The sequence below is a fragment of the Puma concolor genome, chromosome A1 (genome assembly GCF_028749965.1).
Source record: "Puma concolor isolate L17-30 chromosome A1, mPumCon1.1.hap2, whole genome shotgun sequence".
Classification (NCBI taxonomy): domain Eukaryota; kingdom Metazoa; phylum Chordata; class Mammalia; order Carnivora; family Felidae; genus Puma; species Puma concolor.
This window is the reverse complement of record NC_141667.1, coordinates 223211561-223235617: the sequence shown is the minus strand read 5'-3', so window position 1 is coordinate 223235617 and position 24057 is coordinate 223211561. Positions and strand designations below refer to the sequence as shown.

The window sequence follows — 24057 nt, the reverse complement described above, 5'->3', positions numbered from 1 at the left end:
TGATGGGCATTGAGGAGGGCACCTGTTGGGATGAGCACTGGGTGTTGTGTAGAAACCAATTTGACAATAAATTTCATATTTAAAAAAAATAAGGAAAATCAAAGGCTAGTGACTTACAATAATCTTCAAGGGTCTGGAATCTTAGAAATCAGACCTTCCTACTTTGGGAAGGGAATCAACTCTTGAACTCTGTGAGCAATGACCAATATAAAATGGACCACAGATGCCCTGGGAGAACTTTGTGTTTGCAGAGCACCAGGAGAGCCCCAGCTGTGGCTCTCGGGCCCTGGGAGGGATCAAGGCCTATCACAGGCACCAGAGTCAGGCTGCCTGATCGCCAGAGGAAAAGAATCTAAAATGAAACCAAATAATAGCTGCCAATCTTAACCAACTTCCCAAAGAATCCCCTTGTAAAAAACACAACTTACCTGAGAAGGAGTCTCAACTCCCTGATATTTAGCGCTGGTGCTTTTATCTGTTCGCCGTTCTCCAAAATAATAAAGGCTGTCCTACAGAAAAGGGGGCCACACAATCAAGGTTCGTCTGCATGTTCTTTTCCTTGTAAGGCATCCTTAAAAGTTCTGAGGGCACATTATTTCCTTAAGTCAGCAGCCTCTGAGCAGAGGCTGCCCCAAATAAAGTTAACAACAACAAAAAGCCACATGCAGGCTTGTTACACACACACACACACACACACACACACACACTCACACACGACTGAAACCAAAGTTTCACAAAACAATAGTTACCTGTTGCTATTTTCTATCCTAATCGATTCCATTTTGTTATTAAAAATGCCAGTCACGACCCAATGCAGTTGAGTTTACAGCTCACGGATCGATTGGATCCAGTTTGAAAAACACTGTCCAATACCCAATTTCCTAACCTGTGTGTCTCAAATTAGGAACAAAGCAGAAGGTGGCGCTAGAGGGCGGGCCACACGGACAATGTGAAGGCCCCTTCTCAGACTGTGGGCCAAGTGGGGAGCAGAACTGCTGGGCGCCCCTGTTCAGCGGGAGCTTCTCAGCAGGATCATGGTGGAATGAAGACTGAGAACCCCACTTTAAGAAATAGAAATAGCCCACCCTCTCTTCGCAGAAATTTCCAGAGGGCACAGACCCCACAGAGAGTGATTATGAGAAGTTAATAACACACAGGAGAGACTTTGTTCTGCATGGCAAAATGTACCTTTTATATACCTAGAACCTCTTTATTTTTCTTAAGTTTATTTATTTATTTTTTGAGAGAGAGAGAGAATGTGTGTGTGAGCAGGGGAGGAGCAGAGAGAGAGGGAGAGGGAGAATCCTAAGCAGGCTCCACACCGTCAGCATGGAATCTGATATGGGGCTCGAACTCACAAACGGCGAGATCATGACCTGAGCTGACACCAAGAGTCGGGCACTTAACCAACTGAGCCACCCAGGCACTCCTACCTACTACTTCTAAGGATGTCTGAAGTCCTTTAGAGAGCTTATCAAACCAGTCTTGATATTATTCTTGTGAGGAAGGAGGAAGTCCCCTAACTGGGGGCATAAGAGCGGGGCTGGGATGAGGTGAAGTGAAGGAAGCATTACGATTGTAGAAGTTTTTTTTTTTTTTTTTTGTACTTGGACTGCTTGACCCTACCTCATCTTAGTTCTGTCCCTATTTGTCCCTGTCTTTATTTACATATTTTATTAGTTTTTAAAAATTTATTTATTTATTTTCAGAGAGACAGCAAGTGCAAGCAGGAAGGGGCGGAGAGAGGGGGGAGAGAGAATCCCAAGCAGGGTTCGTGCTGTCAGCACAGAGCCCGACTTGGGGCTCAGCCCCACAAACCGTGAGATCATGCATGACCCGAGCCGAAATCAAGAGTCGAACACTTAACCAAAGGAGCCACCCAGGTGCGCCTGAGTCGTCTTTATTTAAAATGTTAGAATTATTGGTATGCCTGGGTGGCTCAGTAGGTTGAGTGTCTGACTCTTGGCTTCAGCTCAAGTCATGATCTCAGGGTCACAGCATTGAGCCTCACGTGGAGCCTGCTTGAGATTCTTTCCCTCTGCCCCCCTCCCCTGCTCTCTCACTCGCTCTCTAAAATAAAAAATATTTAAATAAAATAAAATGTTGGGTATTACCATGGATTTTTTTTGCATTAGTTTTGATCATTAAAAATAATGCATTAGATTATTTATCTTAATTACTGAAAATTTTGGCATTCCCTTAAATTTTGTGCCTGAAGTGAGTGTTTCACTGACCTCACTCTAGTCCTGGCTCAGAGTTAAGAAGCACCTAGGTCAGTTACTAACCAGTGCGAGTTAAACAAGGAAGTATCAAAACCAGGCTTTCTAATAACTGCTTCCCCAATTACAACTTTGTTAAGCGCCACAACTCAAAGAATCATCTTAACGTCCTACCAGTGAGGTTTCAGAACTATCGAACTCAATCAGCATAAGACAGAGCCTGCGGTCACATCTTTCCTACCTCTGCAGTTGTAAATATTTCACTGGCAATAAGGCAGGCACAAGCCATCGTTCCAGTTCTTCCTGGAAAAGAAAAGAAGTCCATGAACCATTGTTCGTGGCAGTACTTGGTATAAAAATGCTGTCATGAATATTCAGAGAGCTCAGTTTGGATTGATTTTCTTTCGCTCTGAAAGTGCTTGTTAAACATGTTTCAATTCAGGAATAGGCAAAGCTGTCTCGTGGGTCTGGAGCTGTCCCTGGAATTCTGTCCTGTGCGCAGGGACACACATGTGCACGCATGTAGGGTTCTTGAGTCGCTACGGCTGGGGATCACAGCTGCAGGCAGAGGCAGTGAGATCTATTCTGGGACTCGGAAGCTAAAGAGCTACTTACCAATTAAGAGCTAATTATACACTCTGTTTTTCTAACTAACCTAAGTGAAAGTACCTATAAAAGATAAAACGTGATCAGAACCCAAAACATGATGAAGCATTTACAACATCCATTTTTCCTTCTATTTTTGAGTTGGCTTTTTTTTAATGTTTATTTATTTTGAGAGAGAGAGAGAGAGAGAGAGAGAGAGAGAGAGAGAGAGAGCGCGAGCATGAGCAGGGAAGGGGGAGGGGCAGAGAGAGAGGGAGACACAGAATCCAAAGCAGACTCTGGGCTCTGAGCTGTCAGCACAGCTCATGAACCACAAGATCATGAACTGAACTGAAGTCAGACGCTCAACCAACTGAGCCACCCAGGCACCCCTATTTTTAAGTGTGTTACCAAACATGTAAGAAAGTAAAGAGAATAGTATAATGAACCCCCATATATCTGTTCCCCAGAGTATATCATGTTGTGTACTTTTCTCTCTCCTCTTCCCTCCCTTCTTCCCTCTCCCCGTTTTTCTTCCTTTTTTCTACAGCATTTTATTTTTAATTTTTTTTTTAAAGTTCATTCACTTTTGAGACAGAGACAGAGCATGAACGGGGTAGGGGCAGAGAGAGAGGGAGACACAGAATTGGAAGCAGGCTCCAGGCTCTGGGCCATCAGCCCAGAGCCTGACGCGGGGCTCGAACTCACGGACGGACCGCGAGATCGTGACCTGAGCCGAAGTCGGATGCTCAACCGACTGAGCCACCCAGGCGCCCCTATAGCATTTTATTTTTTAAAAAACTTTTAAATGTTTATTCATTTTTGACAGAGAGACAGAGAGCGAGAGAGGCAGACACAGAATCGGAAGCAGGCTCCAGGCTCTGAGCTGTCAGCACAGAGCCCGATGTGGGGCTTGAACTCACCGCGAGATCATGACCTGAGCGGAAGTCAGATGCTTAGTGGACTGAGTCACCCAGGTGCCCCTCTTCTATAGCATTTTAAAGCAAACCCTTGACTTCAGTCATTTCATCCTCAAAGTTTCTTATGTTTTATTCTAATTTATATTTTTGTCCCGCTATACAAAATTTGTTTTAAAAAATATGTTGCTTCTTTTATTTCCAGTTACTTCTAGCTTTTGTCTTAGCCAGTGCATGCTGAACTTTATGTAATTTCAAACTTACCTTTTTAACTTGAGATACATTCTATTTTCTTTTTTTTTTTTTAGTCTTACACTTTCCATTTTATTTATTTATTTTTTTAATATATGAAATTTATTGTCAAATTGGTTTCCATACAACACCCAGTGCTCATCCCAAAACGTGCCCTCCTCAGTACCCATCACCCACCCTCTCCTCCCTCCCACCCCCCATCAACCCTTAGTTTGTTCTCAGTTCTCAACAGTCTCTTATGTTTTGGCTCTCTCCCACTCTAACCTCTTTTTTTTGTTGTTGTTCCCCTCCCCCATGGGTTTCTCTTAAGTTTCTCAGGATCCACATAAGAGTGAAACCATATGGTATCTGTCTTTCTCTGTATGGCTTATTTCACTTAGCATCACACTCTCCAGTTCCATCCACGTTGCTACAAAAGGCCATATTTCATTTTTTCTCATTGCCACGTAGTACTCCATTGTGTATATAAACCACAATTTCTTTATCCATTCATCAGTTGATGGACATTTAGGCTCTTTCCATAATTGGGCTATTGTTGAGAGTGCTGCTATGAACATTGGGGTACAAGTGCCCCTATGCATCAGTACTCCTGTGTCCCTTGGATAAATTCCTAGCAGTGCTATTGCTGGGTCATAGGGTAGGTCTATTTTTAATTTTCTGAGGAACCTCCACACTGCTTTCCAGAGCGGCTGCACCAATTTGCATTCCCACCAACAGTGCAAGAGGGTTCCCGTTTCTCCACATCCTCTCCAGCATCTATAGTCTCCTGATTTGTTCATTTTGGCCACTCTGACTGGCGTGAGGTGATACCTGAGTGTGGTTTTGATTTGTATTTCCCTGATAAGGAGCGACGCTGAACATCTTTTCATGTGCCTGTTGGCCATCCGGATGTCTTCTTTAGAGAAGTGTCTATTCATGTTTTCTGCCCATTTCTTCACTGGGTTATTTGCTTTTCGGGTGTGGAGTTTGGTGAGCTCTTTATAGATTTTGGATACTAGCCCTTTGTCCGATATGTCATTTGCAAATATCTTTTCCCATTCCGTTGGTTGCCTTTTAGTTTTGTTGGTTGTTTCCTTTGCTGTGCAGAAGCTTTTTATCTTCATAAGGTCCCAGGAATTCACTTTTGCTTTTAATTTCCTTGCCTTTGGGGATGTGTCGAGGAAGAGATTGCTACGGCTGAGGTCAGAGAGGTCTTTTCCTGCTTTCTCCTCTAAGGTTTTGATGGTTTCCTGTCTCACATTCAGGTCCTTTATCCATTTTGAGTTTATTTTTGTGAATGGTGTGAGAAAGTGGTCTAGTTTCAACCTTCTGCATGTTGCTGTCCAGTTCTCCCAGCACCATTTGTTAAAGAGACTGTCTTTTTTCCATTGGATGTTCTTTCCTGCTTTGTCAAAGATGAGTTGGCCATACGTTTGTGGGTCTAGTTCTGGGGTTTCTATTCTATTCCATTGGTCTATGTGTCTGTTTTTGTGCCAACATTCTATTTTCTATTCGATTCCTTTTTTTTAATAACCTAAACTTATTTTGCAACTCATAGTTTGAAAAACATTCTAAGCCAAGTACTTCTAAAAAAAAGACTATAATTTTTTTTAAAAGTTTAGAGACAGAGTGCAAGTTGGGGAGGGGGCAGAGGGAGGGAAAGAGAGAGAGAGAGAGAGAGAGAATCTTAAGTAGGCTGCATGCTGCATATGGGGATCCTACAACCCTGGGATCACTACCTGAACTGAAATCAAGAGTCAGACGCTCAGCCAACTGAGTCACCCAGGCTCCCTCCCAAAAAAGACTTGGTACCACCCAATGCTATGATACATGAAGGCTTCTTGCTAAAGGAAATCCTGACTATTAACACCCCAGCTCTCAGTGGTATAGACTGTTAACATTTCAATTCTGGAGGACATCTCTGGATGTCTATACTGGTATCTTCCCATCTGAAAAACATTTTTGCAGATTTCATGCCCTTGTGGTTGTGTACAACCAAAGACACAGTAGATGCCCTCTCATCCAGTCAAGTCAGGTAGAGCAGGGAATCATGAAAATGATTGTATGAAAAGTATTACCTTTAATACTTAATTTTAACTTCAAACATAAATATACACTTATTCACTAACCTTCCGATACCGGACAGAGGTTTCAACTTTTTAAATATGAGTCTCCCCAGTTGGAATTCTTTCTTGGAAAGGCCAGGCCTGTGGTAGAAACCACTGCATCATCTATAATTTCTAGTTTCAGATTCTTTAAAGCAATCTAGGTAGAGAAGCCTCTTAGATTTTACTGCTGGGGTTTTTCTCCCCATGTTTTATATGAGTCTCACTTGCCCTTTTTTAAGCTTATTTATTTATTTTGAGAGAGAGGGAGGGGCAGGGGAGGAGCAGAGAGGGAGAGAGCGAATCCCAAGCAGGCTCCACACTGTCAGCACAGAGCCTGATGCAGGGCTGGATCCCACAACCATGAGACCATGGCCTGGGCTGAAACCAAGCATCGGATGCTTAACAGACTGAGCCACCCAGGTGCCCCTAGTCTTACTTGCATTTAATTCAGCTGCCATTTTTATTGTAACCGCTCAACTTCATTGAACCTTCTTGAAACTTTCAACTAAGGGCTCATAAAATTATAGCTTTCTGTTCACTCTGCCATTTTACAGATCTACAGAATATTTAATTCTTTGGCAGAAGCATAACAACAAGTAGAAGTGACAGACACTGGTGGAAGAAGAAACACACAGGCACGCTAAATTGAAGCTTACTAGTTGCAAGTTTTCAAGATGCCAGGGAACACCACAGGTGTGTTTATAAAGGGAATGGAGAATATTCACCAAGTTGGTTAGAGGGAGTCTGCGAGAGAGCCTTTGTTATCCTGAAGTCGGCAGAAGCTTCTTGCATCTCTAAATGCAATACAGTAATGGCTTTCATAATTATGATTAACACTTGGGTAATACTTTACAGATCTCATACAATCTTTACAATTTTGTGAGGTAAATACCCTGCATAAGGAGGGAGAAACTGAGGTTCTACACATTGAAGCAACTTTCACATTGTCAAAGACATCTTAATACCAGTTTATATGATCTCTTACAACAGTCCTTAAACTTTATTCTTTCTCAGCTGCATCCATTACCCTCCCTACAATGTACAATTTATACTCTATATTCTGGAATTTGTAAGCAGAGACTGAGGCAATGTTCCTGACCCCAGCTGTGTATATATGTGTGTGTGTGTGTGTGTGTGTGTGTGTGTGTGTGTGTGCGTGTCCCTTAGAGCTGCTTAAACCACCTAACATGTAGCTAAAAGAGGAGAGTTCCAGTCCAAGATGGCGTCATAGGAAGATCCTGAACTCACCTTGTATTTAGACACAACAAATCTGCACCTGTTTAAGCACAGTTCCACCTGCAGAAGAACCAAGGGCTGAATGAACAGCTCCCACTGCTCACAGGATAGAGACACCACACAGAGAACAGCAAGAGAGAGGGAGACGTGGTAATGAAGGGACTCCCCACCCCCAACACTGCAAACTGTGGTGGGGAGGGACGGTACTGAGGGACCGAGCAGATTCATCTGCCCCAGGGCAGAGAAAAAGTCTAAAAGAGAAACCAGTAGGGCATCTGGGTGGCAGTTGACAGTCTGACTCTCGTTTTTAGCTCAGATCATGCATCCCAGCGTCATAGGATCCAGCCCTGTATTGGGCTCTATGCTGAGCATGGAACCTACTTGAGATTCTGTCTGTGTGTCTCTCCCTCCCTCCCTCCTTCCCTCTGCCCTACTCTCTCTCTTTCTCCCTCTGCCCTACTCACTCACTTTCTCTCTCTCTCCCTCCCTCTCTCCCTCCACCCTACTCTCTCTCTCTCCCTCTGCCCTACTCTTTCTCCCTCTGCCCTACTCACTCACTCTCTCTCTTTCTCTCTCTCTCTCAAAAAAATTAAAAAAGAGAAAGAGAGAGAGAAACTAGTATACAAAAGATCCAGTCCCACAACTTCTCCCAAACAATGGGAGACCTGCTGGAACTCTCTCTGGGTCAGAGAAGCTGGTAAGCGACACAGTTTCTCCTTCCCCTCCACCTTGACACTGGGAATAGTAGCAGTGTACGGGTGCCCTAGATGGCCTGCCACCTCAATGAGCCCCAGGCGACTAATCCACTCCAGCCCCAGCTGTCCCACCAAGGCAGCCCCAGTGTTATATGCGCCGGGACACCCCTGGTTAGCGCTCACTATAACTCTGGCTGTTGTGCCAAGGTGATACAGATGCAAAGCACCGCAGAACACAAGCTTGCCCCATTTCAGCTTCAGGCAGCTTGTTAAAGCTCTGTTAATGCAGAGCACTCGGGGATCTCCCAATCCATACCTGCTTCAGCTCCAGCCACCCTGCCAGAGCACCCCTCCATGGGGGCACCCCTGGATACTGACTTGCACCCACTTCAGTTTCAACTGTCCTTCCAGGACACCCTCTGCGTGGAGAGCCCCAGGACTGCCCTGGCGTGCACACTCAGTTCAGCTACAGCTGTCCTGTTAGGGCATCTCTTGGGAAGAGTACCACTGGCCTGCATGCCACCTTGACTCAGCCACTCCAGTCCCCTACATGGAGTGTCCTGGGACCCCCAGCTTGTGCCTCAGCTCCAGGACCTAGAGTGAAGGGCACCTTCTACACAGACAGCCCCAGGATCCCTCCGGTTGCACCTATGGCTGCACCAATGGCTCCAGCCATTCTGCCAAGGACCCTCTGCGTGGAGAGCCCAGAGATTCCCTGGATTACACTCACTTCAGCCTCGCCATCCTGTCAGGATGCCCTCTGTGCAGGAAGCCCAGGGTCTGCCCTGGCCAAGGCCTATTATAGCTCTGGCCATGCTGCCAGGACAGTCCAGCATGGAGTGTTCTGGGACTCACAGCCCAGGCCCTTCACAGGTCCAGTCAGCCAAAGTCACCAGGCACACACAGTCTACGCAGGGAACGACCATACACAAGACCATCCCTTCAAAATTTAGAAGAAGTAGCTGTGTTGCCTAATTCATGGGAACAAATGCAGAAAGTCAAGTAAAATGAGGAGACAGAGGAGCATCCTGTAAACAAAAGGGTAAGACAAAGCCTTGGGAAAAGAACTAAATGAGACAGATATAAGCAATATGCCTGATAAAGAGTTTAAAGTCATAATCATAAAGATGCTTATTGTACTGGAGAGAAGAGCGAAAGAACTCCTTGATAACTTCAACAAAGAGAAAGAAAACAAAAAAGCCCAAACTAGAGTTGAAAACACAATAATTGAAATGAAAAATTCACTAGTGGGAATCACCAGATTAGCAGACGCAGAAGAACAAATCAGTGACCTGGGAGACATGGTAATGGAAAACACACAGGCTGAACGCAATTAGGAAAATTTTTAAAAAATGAGTAGGTTAAGGGATCCTCCGGATGACATTAAGAAAACAAACATTCACATTTTGGGGTCCTGTGTCAGGCTCTGTGCTGACAGCTCGGGGCCTGAAGCTTGCTTCAGATTCTGTGTCTCCCTCTCTCTCTGCCCCTCCCTCCCACAAGTACTCTGTCTCTCTCTCTCTCTCAAAAAAGTAAACATTAAAAAAAATTTTTTTAAAAAGAGAAAGTTAAGCATAACACTAAAAAGTTATAATCACAGGAAAGAGAAAAAGGGAAGAATAAAGGAACAGAGAAATACTATAAAAACAATTTAAAAAATTTAAAAATAGTAATAAGTACATGCCTATCAATAATTACTGTAAATATAAATGACCTAAATGCTCCAATCATAAGTCATAGGGTGACAGAATGGAAAAACCAGACACATCTATATGCTTCCTACAAGGGACTCGGTTCAGACCTAAAGTCACATACAGACTGGCAGTCAAAAGATGGAAAAAGATATTCGGTGCAAATGGAAACAAACAAAAAGCTGGGGTAGCAGTATTCATACCAGACAAAACAGACATTAAAATAAACACTGTAATAAGACACAGAAAAAGGGCATTACATAATGATAAATGGGTCAATCCAACAAGAGGATATAACAATTGTAAATATCCACGCACCCAACATTGGAGCACTTAAATAGATAAATATTAACAGACATAAAGGGATAAACTGATAATTATACATTAATAGAAGACTGTAACACCTACATTGATGGAGTGATTAACCAAGCAGAAAATGCATACAAAAACAGTATCTTCGAATGACATCGTTAGACCAAATGGACTTAACAGATATATAAACCATTCCGTCCAAGATCAACAGAATACACATTCTTTTCAAATACACATGAAAAATTCTCCAGAAAAGATCCCATATTAGACCACACACATACACACACACACACACACACACACACACACACACACACACACACTCACACGCACACACAGACACACACGCGCACACACACACCCTTACTAAATTTAAGAAGACTGAAATTACATCATGCATCCTTTGGACTACATCACTATGAAACTAGAAGCCAGTCACAAGAAAGAAAGTGGAAAAACACAAACATATGGAGGCAAAATAACACAGTACTAAACATCCAATGGGTCAATGAAGAAATCAGAAGAGAAATAAAATGCATGGAAACAAATAACAATGAAAACACAACAGTCCCAAGTCTTTGGGATGTAGCAAAAGCAGTTCTAAGAGACAAGTCCTATAGCAATACAAACAAACCTCCAGAAATAAGGAAAGTCTAAAACAAACAACCCAACCTTGTGCCTAAAAGAGTTAGAAAAAGAACAAGCCCAAAGCTAGTAGAAGGAAGGACATAATAAAGATTTGAGCAAAAATAAACAAAATAGACACTAAAAAAGAAATAGAAAAGATCAATGAAATGGAGAGCTGGTTCCCTAAAAAGATAAAAAAAATTGACAAAACTTTAGCTAGACTTTTCAAGAAAGAAAGAGATAGGACCCAAATGAATAAAGTCAGAAACAAAAGAGTAGTTAAGAACTGACACAACAGAGATATAAAGGATTGTAAGAGTATTACAAAAAAATTATATGTCAACAAATAATCTAGAAGAAATGAAAAAAATTCATAGAATCATACAATCTTCTAAAACTGAATGAGGAAGAAAAAGAAAATCTAAACAGACCAATTATAAGTAACTAAATTGAATTGGTAATAAAAAAAAAACCTACCAACAAACTAAAGTCTAGAACCAGATGGATTCACAGGTAAATTCCACTAATCATTTACAGAAGCATTAATATCTATTTTCCTCAACCTATTCCAAAAAATAGTAGAGGAAGGAAACTTTCCAAATATATACTACAAGGTTGGCATTACCCTGATACCAAAACCAAACAAAAAAAGAAGAAGAAAAGGAAAAGAAAACAAAACTACAGGCCAATATCCCTGATGAATATAGTTGCAGAGACCCTCAACAAAATATTAGCAAACTATATTCAACAACACATTAAAAGGATCATTCACCACAATCAAGTGGGATTTATTCTGGGGATGCGAAGATGGTTCAATATCTGCAAATTAGTCAACATGATACACCACATCAACAAAACGAAGAATAAAATCAAGATCATCTCAATAGATGTAGAAAAAGCATTTGACAAAATTTAACATTCATTCATAATAAAAACTCTCAACAAAGTGGGTTTAGAGGAAACATGCACAAACATAATAAAGGCCACATATGAACAACCCACAGCTAACCTTCTACTCAATGGTAAAAAACTGAGAGTTTTTCCTCCATCAGGAACAAGACAAGGATGTCCACTTTTGCCACTTTTATTCAACACAGTACTGGAAGCCCTAGGTACAGCAATCAGGCAGAATAGAAATAAAAGGCATCCAAATTGGTAAGGAAGAAGTAAAACTCATTATTTGCAAATGACACGATACTATACACAGAAAATCCTACAGATCCCATCAAAAACTATTAGAACCGATAAATGAATTCCCTAAGGTTGCAGGATACACAATTAATACACAGAAATTGGTTGTTCTTATATACCCTAGTGACAAAGTAGCAAAAAGAGTCATTAAGAAAACAACTTTATTTACAATTGCATCAAAAATCATTTAAAAAGCCCTGGGAATAGACTTAACCCTTAAGGAGGCAAAAGATCTGCACTCTGAAAACTATAAAATGTTGATGAAAGAAATTGAAGACACCACAAACAAATGGAAAGATATTCTATACTCATAGATTGGAAGAATTAATATTGTTAAAATGCCCGTAGTACCCAAAGCAGTCTACAGATTTAATGCGATCCCTATCAAAATACCAACAACGTCTTTCACAGAACTGGAACAAATAATCCTAAAATGTGTATGGAACCACAGAAGACCTTGAATAGCTAAAGCAATCTTGAGAAAGAACAAAGCTGGAGGTATCACAATCCCAGATTTCAGGATATACTGTAAAGCTGTCCTAAGTAAGACAGTGTGGTACTGGCACGAAAATAGACACATAAACCAATAGAACAGAAAAAAAGAACCCAGAAATAAACCCATGCTCACAGGGTCAGTTAATTAATGACAAATGAGGCCAAAACATACGATGGGGAAAAGAGAGTCTAGTCTCTTCAACAAATGCTGTTGGGAAAACTGCACGGGTACCTGCAAAAGAATGAAACTGGACCACTTTCTTACAGCATACACAAAACTAAACTCAAAATGGATTAAAGACCGAAATGTGAGGCCTGAAACCATAAAACTCCTGGAAGAAAATGTAGGCAGCAAACCCTCTGACATTGGCCTTAGCAACATTTTTCTACATATGTCTCCTAGGCAAGGGAACAAAAGCAATCGCTAAATACTACTCCTGAAACCAATACTACGTTATATGTTAACTAACTTGAATTTAAATAAAATCTTAGAAGTAAAAAAAAAAAAAACCAAAAAACAAAAAACAAAAAAAAAACACCCTAAAACCAAAAAACAAACACAACTATTGGGGTTAAACCAAAATGAAAAGAATTTCCATAGTGAAGGAAATCATCAACAAATTGAAAAGCCAACCTACTGAATGGGAGAAGATATTTGCAAATGATATATCTGATAAGGGGTTAATACCCAAAATATATAAAGAACCTATACAACTCAACAACAACAACAACAACCACAATCTGATTAAACAATGGGTAGAGAACCTGAATAGATATTTTTCCAAAAAGACCTACAGATGGCCAATAGACACATGAAAAGATGTTCAACATCATTCATTATCAGGGAAATGCAAATCAAATTCACAGTGACATATCACCTTATACCTGTCAGGGTGGCTAGAATCAAAAAGAGAAAAAATAAAAAGTGTTGGTAAGAATGTGGAAAAAAAGGAATCCTCAGGCACTGTTGGTGAGAATGTAAGTTGGTGCAGCCACTGTGAAAAACAGGATGGAGATTCCTCAAAAAATTAAAAATAGAATTACCATATGACCCAATAATTCTACTTCTGGGTATTTCCTCAAAGAACACAAAAACACTAATTTGAAAAGATATCTGCACCCCTATATTTATTTATTTTTCATTTATTTATTTAAATTCAAGTTAACATACCATGCAGTATTGGTTTCAGGAGTAGAACCCAGTGATTCATCTCTTGCATGTAACACCCAGGGCTAATTCCAACAAGTGCCCTCCTTAATGCCCATCACTCATTTAGCCCATCCCTCCACCCATTTCCCCCCCGCAGCAACCCTCAGTTTGTTCTCTGTACTTGAGAGTCTCTTATGGTTTGCCTCCTTCTCTGTTTTTATCTTATTTTTCCTTCCCTTCCCCTATGTTTATCTGTTTTGTTGATCAAATTCCACATATGAGTGAAATCATAGGAGATTTGTCTTTCCCTGACTTATTTCACTTAGCATAATACAGTCTAGTTCCAACCATGTTATTGCAAATAGCAAGATTTCATTCTTTTTGATCACTGAGGAATATTCTATTTTATATATATATATATATATATATATATATATATATATATATATATATATATATATATATGTCACATCTTCTTAATCCATTTATCAGTCTATGGATATTTGGGCTCTTTCCATAATTTGGTTATTGTTGATAGCACTGCTATAAACATTGATGCACCCCTATGTATATTGCAGCATTATTTACGATAGCCAAGATATGGAAGCAGCTCAAGTATCCACCCATAATAAACGGATTCAGAGGTGGTATAAACATACAATGGAATATTATCTGGTCATAAAAGGAAGATCTGGCCATTTGCAACAATATGGTTGGACTTAGAGTATATCATGCTTAGTGAAATAAGTCATACAGAGAAAGACAAATTCCACATAATTTCATTTATGCGTGGAATCTAAAAAACAAAACATAAATGGATGCATGTAAAGCAGAAACAGACTCATAAATACAGAGAACAAAATGATGGTTCCCAGAAAAGAGGGGGTAAAGGGATAGCAAAGGTATCCTGTAGGAGGTACAGGTTGCCACTTATGAAATGAACAAGTCACAGGATAAAGGGTACCGCATAGGGAATACAGCCAACAGTATTGTAATAGCATTGTATTTTGACAGATGGTAGCTAGCTCCACTTGTGATAAACACAGCATAACGTATACACTTGCCAAAATCAGTATGTTGTATACCTGAAGCTAATGTAACATTGTGTGTCAACTACACTTCAATAAAAGAAAAAAAATGTAACTAAAAGAATGTCTTCTTCAAGATATTCAAGTCAAAATAGCCTTTTGCCAGTTTGATACGGTGCCTCACTTGATATAATTAATATCTCAAAGAAAGATGTACCTTGTAGCATCCATTAAACCACTTTGAAAGAGCTAGAGAAGCTTAGACATTCACCTCTATAAATAAAAACATGCTGATTGCATATTTACTAGAAAAAGACTAAAGAAAGATAAGTCTGCTGTTAAAAGTTGACAAGTGTAGGTCTGAGGGATAATAATAATGGCCAATATTATTGAGCTGTTGCCACCTCCTGTCTGGTACTTTCCACATTTCATTTAATCTCCACAATAGGACTAGGAGGTCTGTATTTCAGCATCACATTTTAGAAATATTAGAAAACAAAGGCAGAGAGATTTTAAGTAATTCATGCAATGCCACACAATTATTTAATGGCATAGTTGAGATGTGAACCCAGATATTTTATTTCAAAGCCTGTGCTTATATATATATATATATATATATATATATATATATATATATATATAATTTATTTATATTGAGTGTTTATTTTTTTTGGGGGGGAGGGAGAATACAAGTGGGGGAGAGGCAGAGGGAGAGAGAGAGACACAGAATCTGAAGCAGGCTCCAGGCTCTGAGCTGTCTGTCAGCACAGAGCCCGACTCAGGCTCAGACTCCTGAATCGCGAGATCCTGACCTGAGCCCAAGTCAGACGCTTAACCAATTGAGCCACCCAGGCACCCCTACTTATTTTTAATTTACATGACATTTAGTTAGCATGTAGTGCAATCTTTTCAGGAGTAGAATCCAGTGATTTATCCCCCACATATAACACCCAGTGCTCATCCCAACAAGAGAATCATTATGTTTTGATAGATGGAACTTTTCAACCTTTTTTTTTCCCCTCAGTCTTTCAAACAGGAAAAAAAATCTAGTCGAAAAGACTAAACATTGGTGAAACACATCTGTAAAAGACAGCTAAGGAATCTGTGAAAATTCTTGGTTAAATTCCCATGTACTTACATTCTAGAAAACTTAAAATTCCTGAATGAATAAATTTACACAAGAGATTGCTCACCATCACTGGATATTCTTCACGGTGAAGAACATGAGAAGTGCTGTCACTTAGAGCTGACTTCATTTCCTACTTTGAAAATCAGGAGGTGGTACATTTCCCAAACCGTAAGCCATTAGCTTTGGTGTTAATTCAGGCAAAGATACTAAGGCAGATATACTTAAAAGGATTGGTTGTATACACATAGATGAAGAAAAGCCATGGTTACTGAGGCCAAATATGACTCTTCTAAGTTCTGGTAGATTTCATTTATTTCTTTGATAGTCCCATGATACACCTCATACTTTCTTGCATTCTCAGGGTACTCCTTGTATGGCATCTGCTCAAATGCCATTTTGTTGGTGAGACTTCTTGATCATCTATTTATATGTCAAATTAGCAACCTCTTCCCCACTTCATATTCTTCTTATCCTCTTATTTGTTTCTATTACACAAATCGCCATTTAATACATAGTTTCTTTGTAAACAATAGACTGTGGTCTCCATGGGAGCAGTACACGTGTGTGCTTCATACACTTTCACATACCCTGCACTTCACAGTATCTGGTGTTAAATGCATAAATGAATGACTATCTGGTCTTTCAATTTATCATGACATCCAGTCCCATGACCACTCCCTCAACCACCTAGATGCATGGTAGACAATTTCACTATTGGTTTTGTCAACACTGAAAAATCACTGCCTTTCTTGTTTCTGGGTTCTGTACCCACACTCTGTAAAAGTCTAACCCTGGGTCGGTTCGGGCACCTACTTCCCCTGTTCCTACACCAGAAATGTAGAGACACCAGAGTACAGAGAACCGCTGGAGAAAAATCATACAACTTTTCACACTGGTAATATAAAGGAACAGTTTAACACTCAAGCTGGACCCTCAATGCAGCCAAGACATTTCTATTTGTTGCCAGTCAGTTCCTTTTCCCGGTTCCCTCAGAATCCGGTTGAAAATTTCAATACAACATTGGGCTCGATCCCACCGCCCTGGAATCATGACCCAGGCTGAAATCACGAGTCGGACATTCAACTGACTGAGCCACCCAGGTGCTCCAACACTAGGGAATTTAAAATAAGTAATTTTTAAATAATCCAGATGTTTAAAAATCACTTCCAGATAATCTCTGTGTTTAAAAATCAGATGATTTTCAGGAGAATGATTTTTAGGAGGATTAGTAGAATCATGAATTTAAAAAAACTAAAAAACAACAAAAGTAGTCACTATAAAACAACTGAAAGTCAGCTAAAGCAGTATTAACAAAAAAACCCCATAAACTTTAAATAAGTCAGTCATACAGCTAAAAAATTAAAATTTAATTAGCTAAGTTTTCAATTCAAGAGAGTAGTAAAAGAAAATGAATCTACTAAAGTCAAAAAATGAAATAAGCATTAAAGAATAACTTAATGAAACAGAAAACAAAATAGTTTTTTTCCTCAAAAAATCAATACGCAAGTCTCTTATAAAACTGATTTTTAGAAAAGGAGAGGAGGCATAAATATTAGAAATAAAAGGGCAAAGTACTGTGCAGTAGAAATTCAAAAACATTGTAAGGATAACTTTAAGTCAATCATTTTCAAGACAGTATCAGTTTAAAAAACTGACTCATGGGGCGCCTGGGTGGCTCAGTTGGTTAAGCGTCTGACTTTGGCTCAGGTCATGATCTCATGGTCTGTGAGTTTGAGCCCCATGTCCGGCTCTGTGCTGATGGCTCAGAGCCTGGAGCCTGCTTCGGATTCTGTGTCTCCCTCTCTCTCTGACCCTCCCCCATTCATGCTTTATCTCTCTCTGTCTCAAAAACAAATAAACATTAAAAAAATTTTTTTTAAACTGACTCAAAAAGGGAAAATCTGAATAAAACAATAACACTGTGTTGAAAATATTTATAGTTTTTCTTACTACCTCCCTCCAAGAGGACAAGATGAGATTGCTACCAAATCTATAAGGAAGAAATAATTCCTGTCTTTTATAAAATCTTTTAGATCATAGTAGAGAAGAGAAAAAATTTTAGCTTATTTACTAACACCAGTATAACAAATGCCAATACTACAAAAATACAATAGAAGACAATTTTATACCAATGTCACTGAGGAACATAGATGTTAAAACTTAAAGTATTTGTCAAGTGAATCCAGCAATAGAAAAAATATATAATACCAAGTGCCATTTATCTCAGAAATGCAAGAATCCTCACTTTTTAAAAATTTTGCAGGGTTTATTTATTTTTGAGAGAGAGAGAGAGAGAGCAAGCGTGAGAGGGGGAAGGGCAGAGAGCGCGGGAGGGAGACACAGAATCTGAGACAGATCATGACCTGACGCTCAACTGACTGAGCCACCCAGACACCCCGAGAATCCTCTTATATCAGACACCTATATTAATGTAATTTATCATACTTACAGATTAAGGGAGACATACCTTGCAATCATCTCAATGAACATAGAGAAGACCATTTACTAAAATTCAGCATGTATTCATAATTTTAAGAGCTAAGAAAAACTAGGAAACTTCTTTAGCTTGATGAAGGGAATCTACCAAAATACCTTCCCAGGTATAGGGAACCCCCATTCTACACAAGTTTGCATGATGCCACATAGCTTTTATGAAAAATCTACATTAGTACCTATTTTGCTACCCAAAAAAAACCAAAAAGGATTTTCACTTTTATTTAAAAAAAAAAGGGAAAAAGCAAAAATACTGTTCCACTTTTGTTTTGCAGGGACTATTTACAGAGGCAGCACACACTCTGAGCAGTGAGAGTGACATTGCCCAGGTCCTTCCCTGGGAACTACACTTGGCATCAAGCCACCAGAGCTTTGAACTGTGTCTGTGAGCATCTGTGCTTTATCGTGATTTATTTTGTGCCTCCATTATCAAGATGTGCCCTAAGGTACCAGAAAAGTCTAAGACAGGTTATTTTTTCAGGTCTTGGAATGCTGCAAAAATTTTCCACATAAATTAATGGCAATTGCTTCTTTGTTTTACACCATTTTGGCTTACAAAAGTTCATGGAAATGTTCTACTATCGGATAGCAGGAAATCTGTACATCATATTAATGATGAAATGTTGACAGCGCTCCCTTTAAAGCCAAGAACTAAATAAAATGTCCATTATTCACTGCTCCTACTTAACATTATAGTACAGGGCTTAGTGCACTAAGAAAAAGAACAAAACATATAGGGATAAAAATAGAAGAAACAAACTTTCATTACTTGCAGATTAGAAAAAAAAAGTAAATCTACAAGCTAACTCCTAAAATTAATGAGAGTTCAGGTAGATTGCTACAAGGTCAACATAAAAAAAATCAATAGCTAAATGGAGGATATAGATTGAAATCTTTAATATAATTACTATAGGAATATCAAAAAGGAATATCAAAATAATATATGACTTCCAAGCTAATGGTGGGGTCAGGGGAGAAAGGTATTATATTGTAAAATTTCAATCAAACCAAAACAAAATGTCAGTAAGATTTGAATAAAGAATAAACAGAAGATTTGAATAAAACAATTAACAAATGACCTATTGGATACAGAAAACTGTTCATACCAAAGCATAATACACTTTCAAGTGCACAGAAAACATTTGATAAAATTGACCAAATCGTGGCAAGTATAAACAAATTTCAAAGAACTAAAAAAAATATGTAATATGCTCTCTGACCACAATGCAATACAACCAGAAATCAGTTGCTAAAAGAGAATTAAAAATACGTCTGTGTTTAAAAATAAGAAAGTGTACTTCTACGTAATACATGGGCCAAAGAAAGAAGTACAATGGAAATTAGAAAATATTTTGAATACCAATAAAAAATACTACATATAAACGTTTGTGGGATGAAACTAAAGAAATTCTTAGAGGGAAATTTATAGCCTGAAATACTAAATAGAAAACAAAAAGCCAAAAATCTGTGAGTTCATCATCCCTCTAAAGAAGTTAAAAAACAAGAACAAATTAGACCAAAGAAAATGGAAGAAAGGAAACACTAAACAATTGTAATTAATGAAGTAGAAGACAAACAAGAGAATCAATAAAGTAAAAAAACTTGGTACTTTGAAAGGACTAATAAAATCGATATATCGCTGATGAGACTAATCAAAGGAAAAAAAGAGAAGGCACCAAGAAAGTAATATAAGGAGTGAAAAAGGGAGCGCTATAGTCGACATTAGAATACACTGATATTTTGAACCAACTGATGCCAGGACATTTGAAAATTTAGATAAGGGGCGCCTGGGTGGCGCAGTCGGTTAAGCGTCCGACTTCAGCCAGGTCACGATCTCGCGGTCCGTGAGTTCGAGCCCCGCGTCAGGCTCTGGGCTGATGGCTCGGAGCCTGGAGCCTGTTTCCGATTCTGTGTCTCCCTCTCTCTCTGCCCCTCCCCCGTTCATGCTCTGTCTCTCTGTCCCAAAAATAAATAAACGTTGAAAAAAAAATTAAAAAAAAAATTTTAGATAAAATAGACATGTGCTTGGAAAAATACACCCTACCAAAATGTGCAGAATGAATACAATTATAAATAATTCTGTATCTAATAAAGACATTAAACCACAATTTTACAACTTCCTCGCAAAGAAAATGAGGCCAAACCCCCACACGGAGGCCAATGTGGCTTCACTAGAGAATGCCACATTAAAGAAAAAAAATGTCAATTTATACAAACTCACCCAGGGAATTAAAAAAAAAAAAAGAGGAAACACAACCCAATTCTGGCTTATGAAGCCAAAATTTGAAAAGAATATTATGAGAAAAGAAAAGCATAGCCAATCATACTTATGGCCTGGATACAAAAATTCTTAAGATTAAATTTTAATTAAAATTAAATATCCACCAATTTATGCAAAATAATAGAGCACAACAAAATTGTGTCTCTTCTAGGAATACAAAGATGGTCAACCAATGTGATCAATCAGATGAGTAGAATAAGGTAAAACTTATATCATCTTCAGGACTCAGAAAAACTGTCTGATAAAAATCTACTCATGAGAAAAACTTAGCAAATTAAAGGAATTTCTTAATCTGATAAAGAGTATCTAAAACACACACACACACACACACACACACACACACACACACACACACGCACACACACACGCATACCCTAAATTCATTGGTGAGAGACCTGGCAACTTTTCTGCTGAGAGCAGGAACAGAACAAGGATGAGTGCTATCACCACTTCTAATTCAACAGAGGATCAAAGATTCTAGCCAGTGCTAGAAAAAAAAATTGAAGAGGAAAAATTACAATTCATTATTTTCACACGATATGATCATGTACCATAAAATCCAAGAGCATTTATGGATAAATTAGAATAAGAAAGTTTGGTGAAGGAAAGAGCCTAACTGTCCACCAACTGATGAATGGATAAAGAAGATGTGGTTCATATATACGATGGGATACTACCTGGCAATGAGAAAGAATGAAATCCTGCCATTTGCAGCAACAAGGATGGAACTGGAGGGTATTATGCTGAAAGAAATAAGTCAGCCAGAGAAGGACATCATATGTTTTCACTCATATGTGGATCTTGAGAAACTAAACAGAAGACCATGGGAGAAGGGAAGGGGGAAAAAAATAGTTACAAACCGAGAGAGAGGAAGGCAAACCATAAGAGACTCTTAAAAACAGAGAACTGAGAGTTGATGGGGGGGATGGGGGAGCGGGGAAAATGGGTGATGAGCATTGAGGAAGGCACCTGTTGGGATGAGCACTGGGTGTTGTATGTAAGCCAATTTGACAATAAATTATACTCAAAGAAAAAAAGAAAGTTTGGCGAGGTTGTTAATTGAAGGTTAATAAGATCAACTGCATTCCAGAGCAACAATAAACATTCAGAAAATAAAAATTTTTAAGGGATATCATTTATAATAGTATCAAAGATATCTAGAAGTAAATCTAACCAAAAATATACAAGCTTTCTTTAAAAAAAAAAAGTTTATTTAGTTTTTAGTAATCTCTGCACCCAGTGTGAGGCTCAAACTCACAACGCTAAGATCGAGAATTCCTTGCTCTTTCGACTGAGCCCGCCAGGTCCCCTCCCCCAAACATACAAGGTATTTGTACAGAAAATGAAAAAGCATTATGAAGACAGATTGAAGAAGTCCTAATTAAATGAGGAGAAATTCCATTCATGGGTTGGAAGATTCAGTATTGTAAAGATTTCAATTCCTTTTTATCTACAGATTCAACATAATTTCAAACAAAATAACATCAGGGTGTGTATGTAACTTAACTAGATGATTTAAAAATTTATGTGGAAATACAGATGGCCTAAAAAACCCCAAACAGTTGTGAGAAAGGACAAGATGGGTGGGCTCCTTTGACTGGAAATCAGGACTTAGTAGAAAACTATGATAAGTAGGATGGTTGTGTGACAGGCACACGGATAGATGAAAATCAATGAACAGAACAGAAACTACAGAAACTGAACCATGACCCTCAGAGCAGTAAAGAAATAAGTCTTTCCAATCAGTGTGCCAAACAGCCATAGGGAAAGAATGAAACTTGACCCCGGTCTTATACCACACATAAAAATCAATTCCAAATAGAATAAACTGTCTATAAGATATCATAGGAGAATGTCTTTTTAAACTGAGGGAAAGATTTCTTAATCAGGACACAAAACCACTAGCCTTATAAAGAGAAAGAATGATATAGACTATGTTAGAACAAAGAATGTCTGTTAACCGAAGGATACTCCTAAGATACAGAAAAGTCAAAATACAGAGTGGAAAATGATTCTTGCAGTACATAAAACAAATAACAGGGTTGAAATCCGGAATACATAAAGAACTCCTAAAGTCAATTGGAAAAAAACAGAAATTCAGGAGAAAAGTGGGTCAGGAGAAAAAAAAAGGGCAAGGATATCAGAGTTGCTTCATAACAAAGGATATTCAAGTGCCTATAAGCCTGTGAAAACTTTCTTAATTTGGTTAGTAATAAAAGAAATGCAAATTAAACCCATAATGAGATTCAACTACACACCCAGTCAGTGGCTAAAAATAATAAGACTAAGATTCCAATTGTTGTGTAAAGAGATGGAACATGGAACCTTCATACACTGCCAGTGGAGTAGAAATTGGTTCAACTGTTTTTGGACATCGGCTATTTAAGTCTGTGATTCGTTACCCTAAAGGCTATTTAAGTCTGTGATTCGTTACCCTAAATACAAAACTTACAGTCCAAGTTACATAATCAACAGAAATGGGGGTACATGTGCAACAAGGAACATACATTTATAATGACAACATCATCCATAATAGTAAAAAGTGGAAATGATCCAAATGTAACATGAAAAACCAGCTTCCATTTGCAGGAGCAGTATGTCTAGGAATTAATGTAACAAAGATATACAAGGCCATAATGTAACATTGTGTGTCTACTAAAAAAATATTCAAGACCACCATGAAGTAGAAATTATTATTGAAAAACAACCAAACACTTCCGAGAAAGATGGCTGAGTAGAAAGATCCTAGGCTCAATTTGTCCCATAGATACACCTAGATAACACCCACAACAGTGTAAGTAAACCAGAAAATGACCTGAAGACTGGCAGAACAGGCTCTCCACAGCCAAATGTAGAGAAGAGGCCACATCGAAGAGGGTAGGAAGGGCAGAGAAGTGATTGGGAGCCAAAACCCTCAGGACTGTCTGTAGGAGGGAAGGACACCAGTGGCGTGGAGAGGGGAGAAGGGCAGATCCCCCACCAGGCACCCCAGGCACAGGAGGCCTGCACTGGGAAAACGAATCTCCCTAACATTTGGCTTTGAAAACCAGAGGAGCCTAACTTCACTAGCTCTCACAATCAGTGTGGCTTAACAGCTAGAACCTTAAAAGCCAACTGGATAGGCTCAGGGAAATCTTGAGGGCTGTAGGAAACTGAGTCCCCTTCCTTAAAGGGACAGCACAACAAACAGCTCAGCTGAGATACAGCATAGAAACAGTAGTTTGAAAAACGGATGTGTGGGAGGGAGATTTGTTTACTCATCTCAGAGCCTATGCTGCAGGGGGGAGGGATCTTCAGTAGAGTTTTCCAAGAACAAAAGAGCTGACAGGTACTGCTTCCCTCCCCAGCCCCCCAGCCTAGATACACAACATCTGGGGAATCAGTGTAGCAGGAACACTTTCCACTCTGCTTTTGCTAACGGTGCACCTCACCCCAGGCTCTTCTGCAGACCCACCAGAAGGAGGTTTCAGGGGGCTGCAGGTCCCCTCCAGCAGAGAGTTAGCATGGGCCTTGCTGGCACCACACGCTCCACCCTGCTTCTTCCGTGGGCCCACCTCATCCAACACGCCCGTATTGGATGTCCATCCAAAGTGGTGCCAGTGTACAAGCAGCCCTGACAGCACCACTCCAGAGGGACTCCTGCCCAGGGAGAGGGAAAGAAAACCACAC

The 24057-nt window shown here is 39.4% G+C and overlaps 1 protein-coding gene across 5 annotated transcripts in view; it reads right to left on the bottom strand.

The window, feature by feature from the left end:
- LOC112860835 (phosphatidylinositol 3,4,5-trisphosphate 3-phosphatase TPTE2-like) overlaps positions 1 to 24057 on the bottom strand; it is a 199435-nt gene that overhangs the window by 25553 nt on the left and 149825 nt on the right. For all 5 annotated transcript variants that reach the window (XM_086712927.1, XM_086712941.1, XM_086712949.1 and 2 more), the window contains 2 exons: positions 2461 to 2522; positions 429 to 509 (listed from right to left, as the gene is read on the bottom strand). In XM_086712927.1, coding sequence (XP_086569053.1) covers positions 429 to 509; positions 2461 to 2522 — 143 coding nt within the window. The remainder of the gene's footprint in view (positions 1 to 428; positions 510 to 2460; positions 2523 to 24057) is intronic.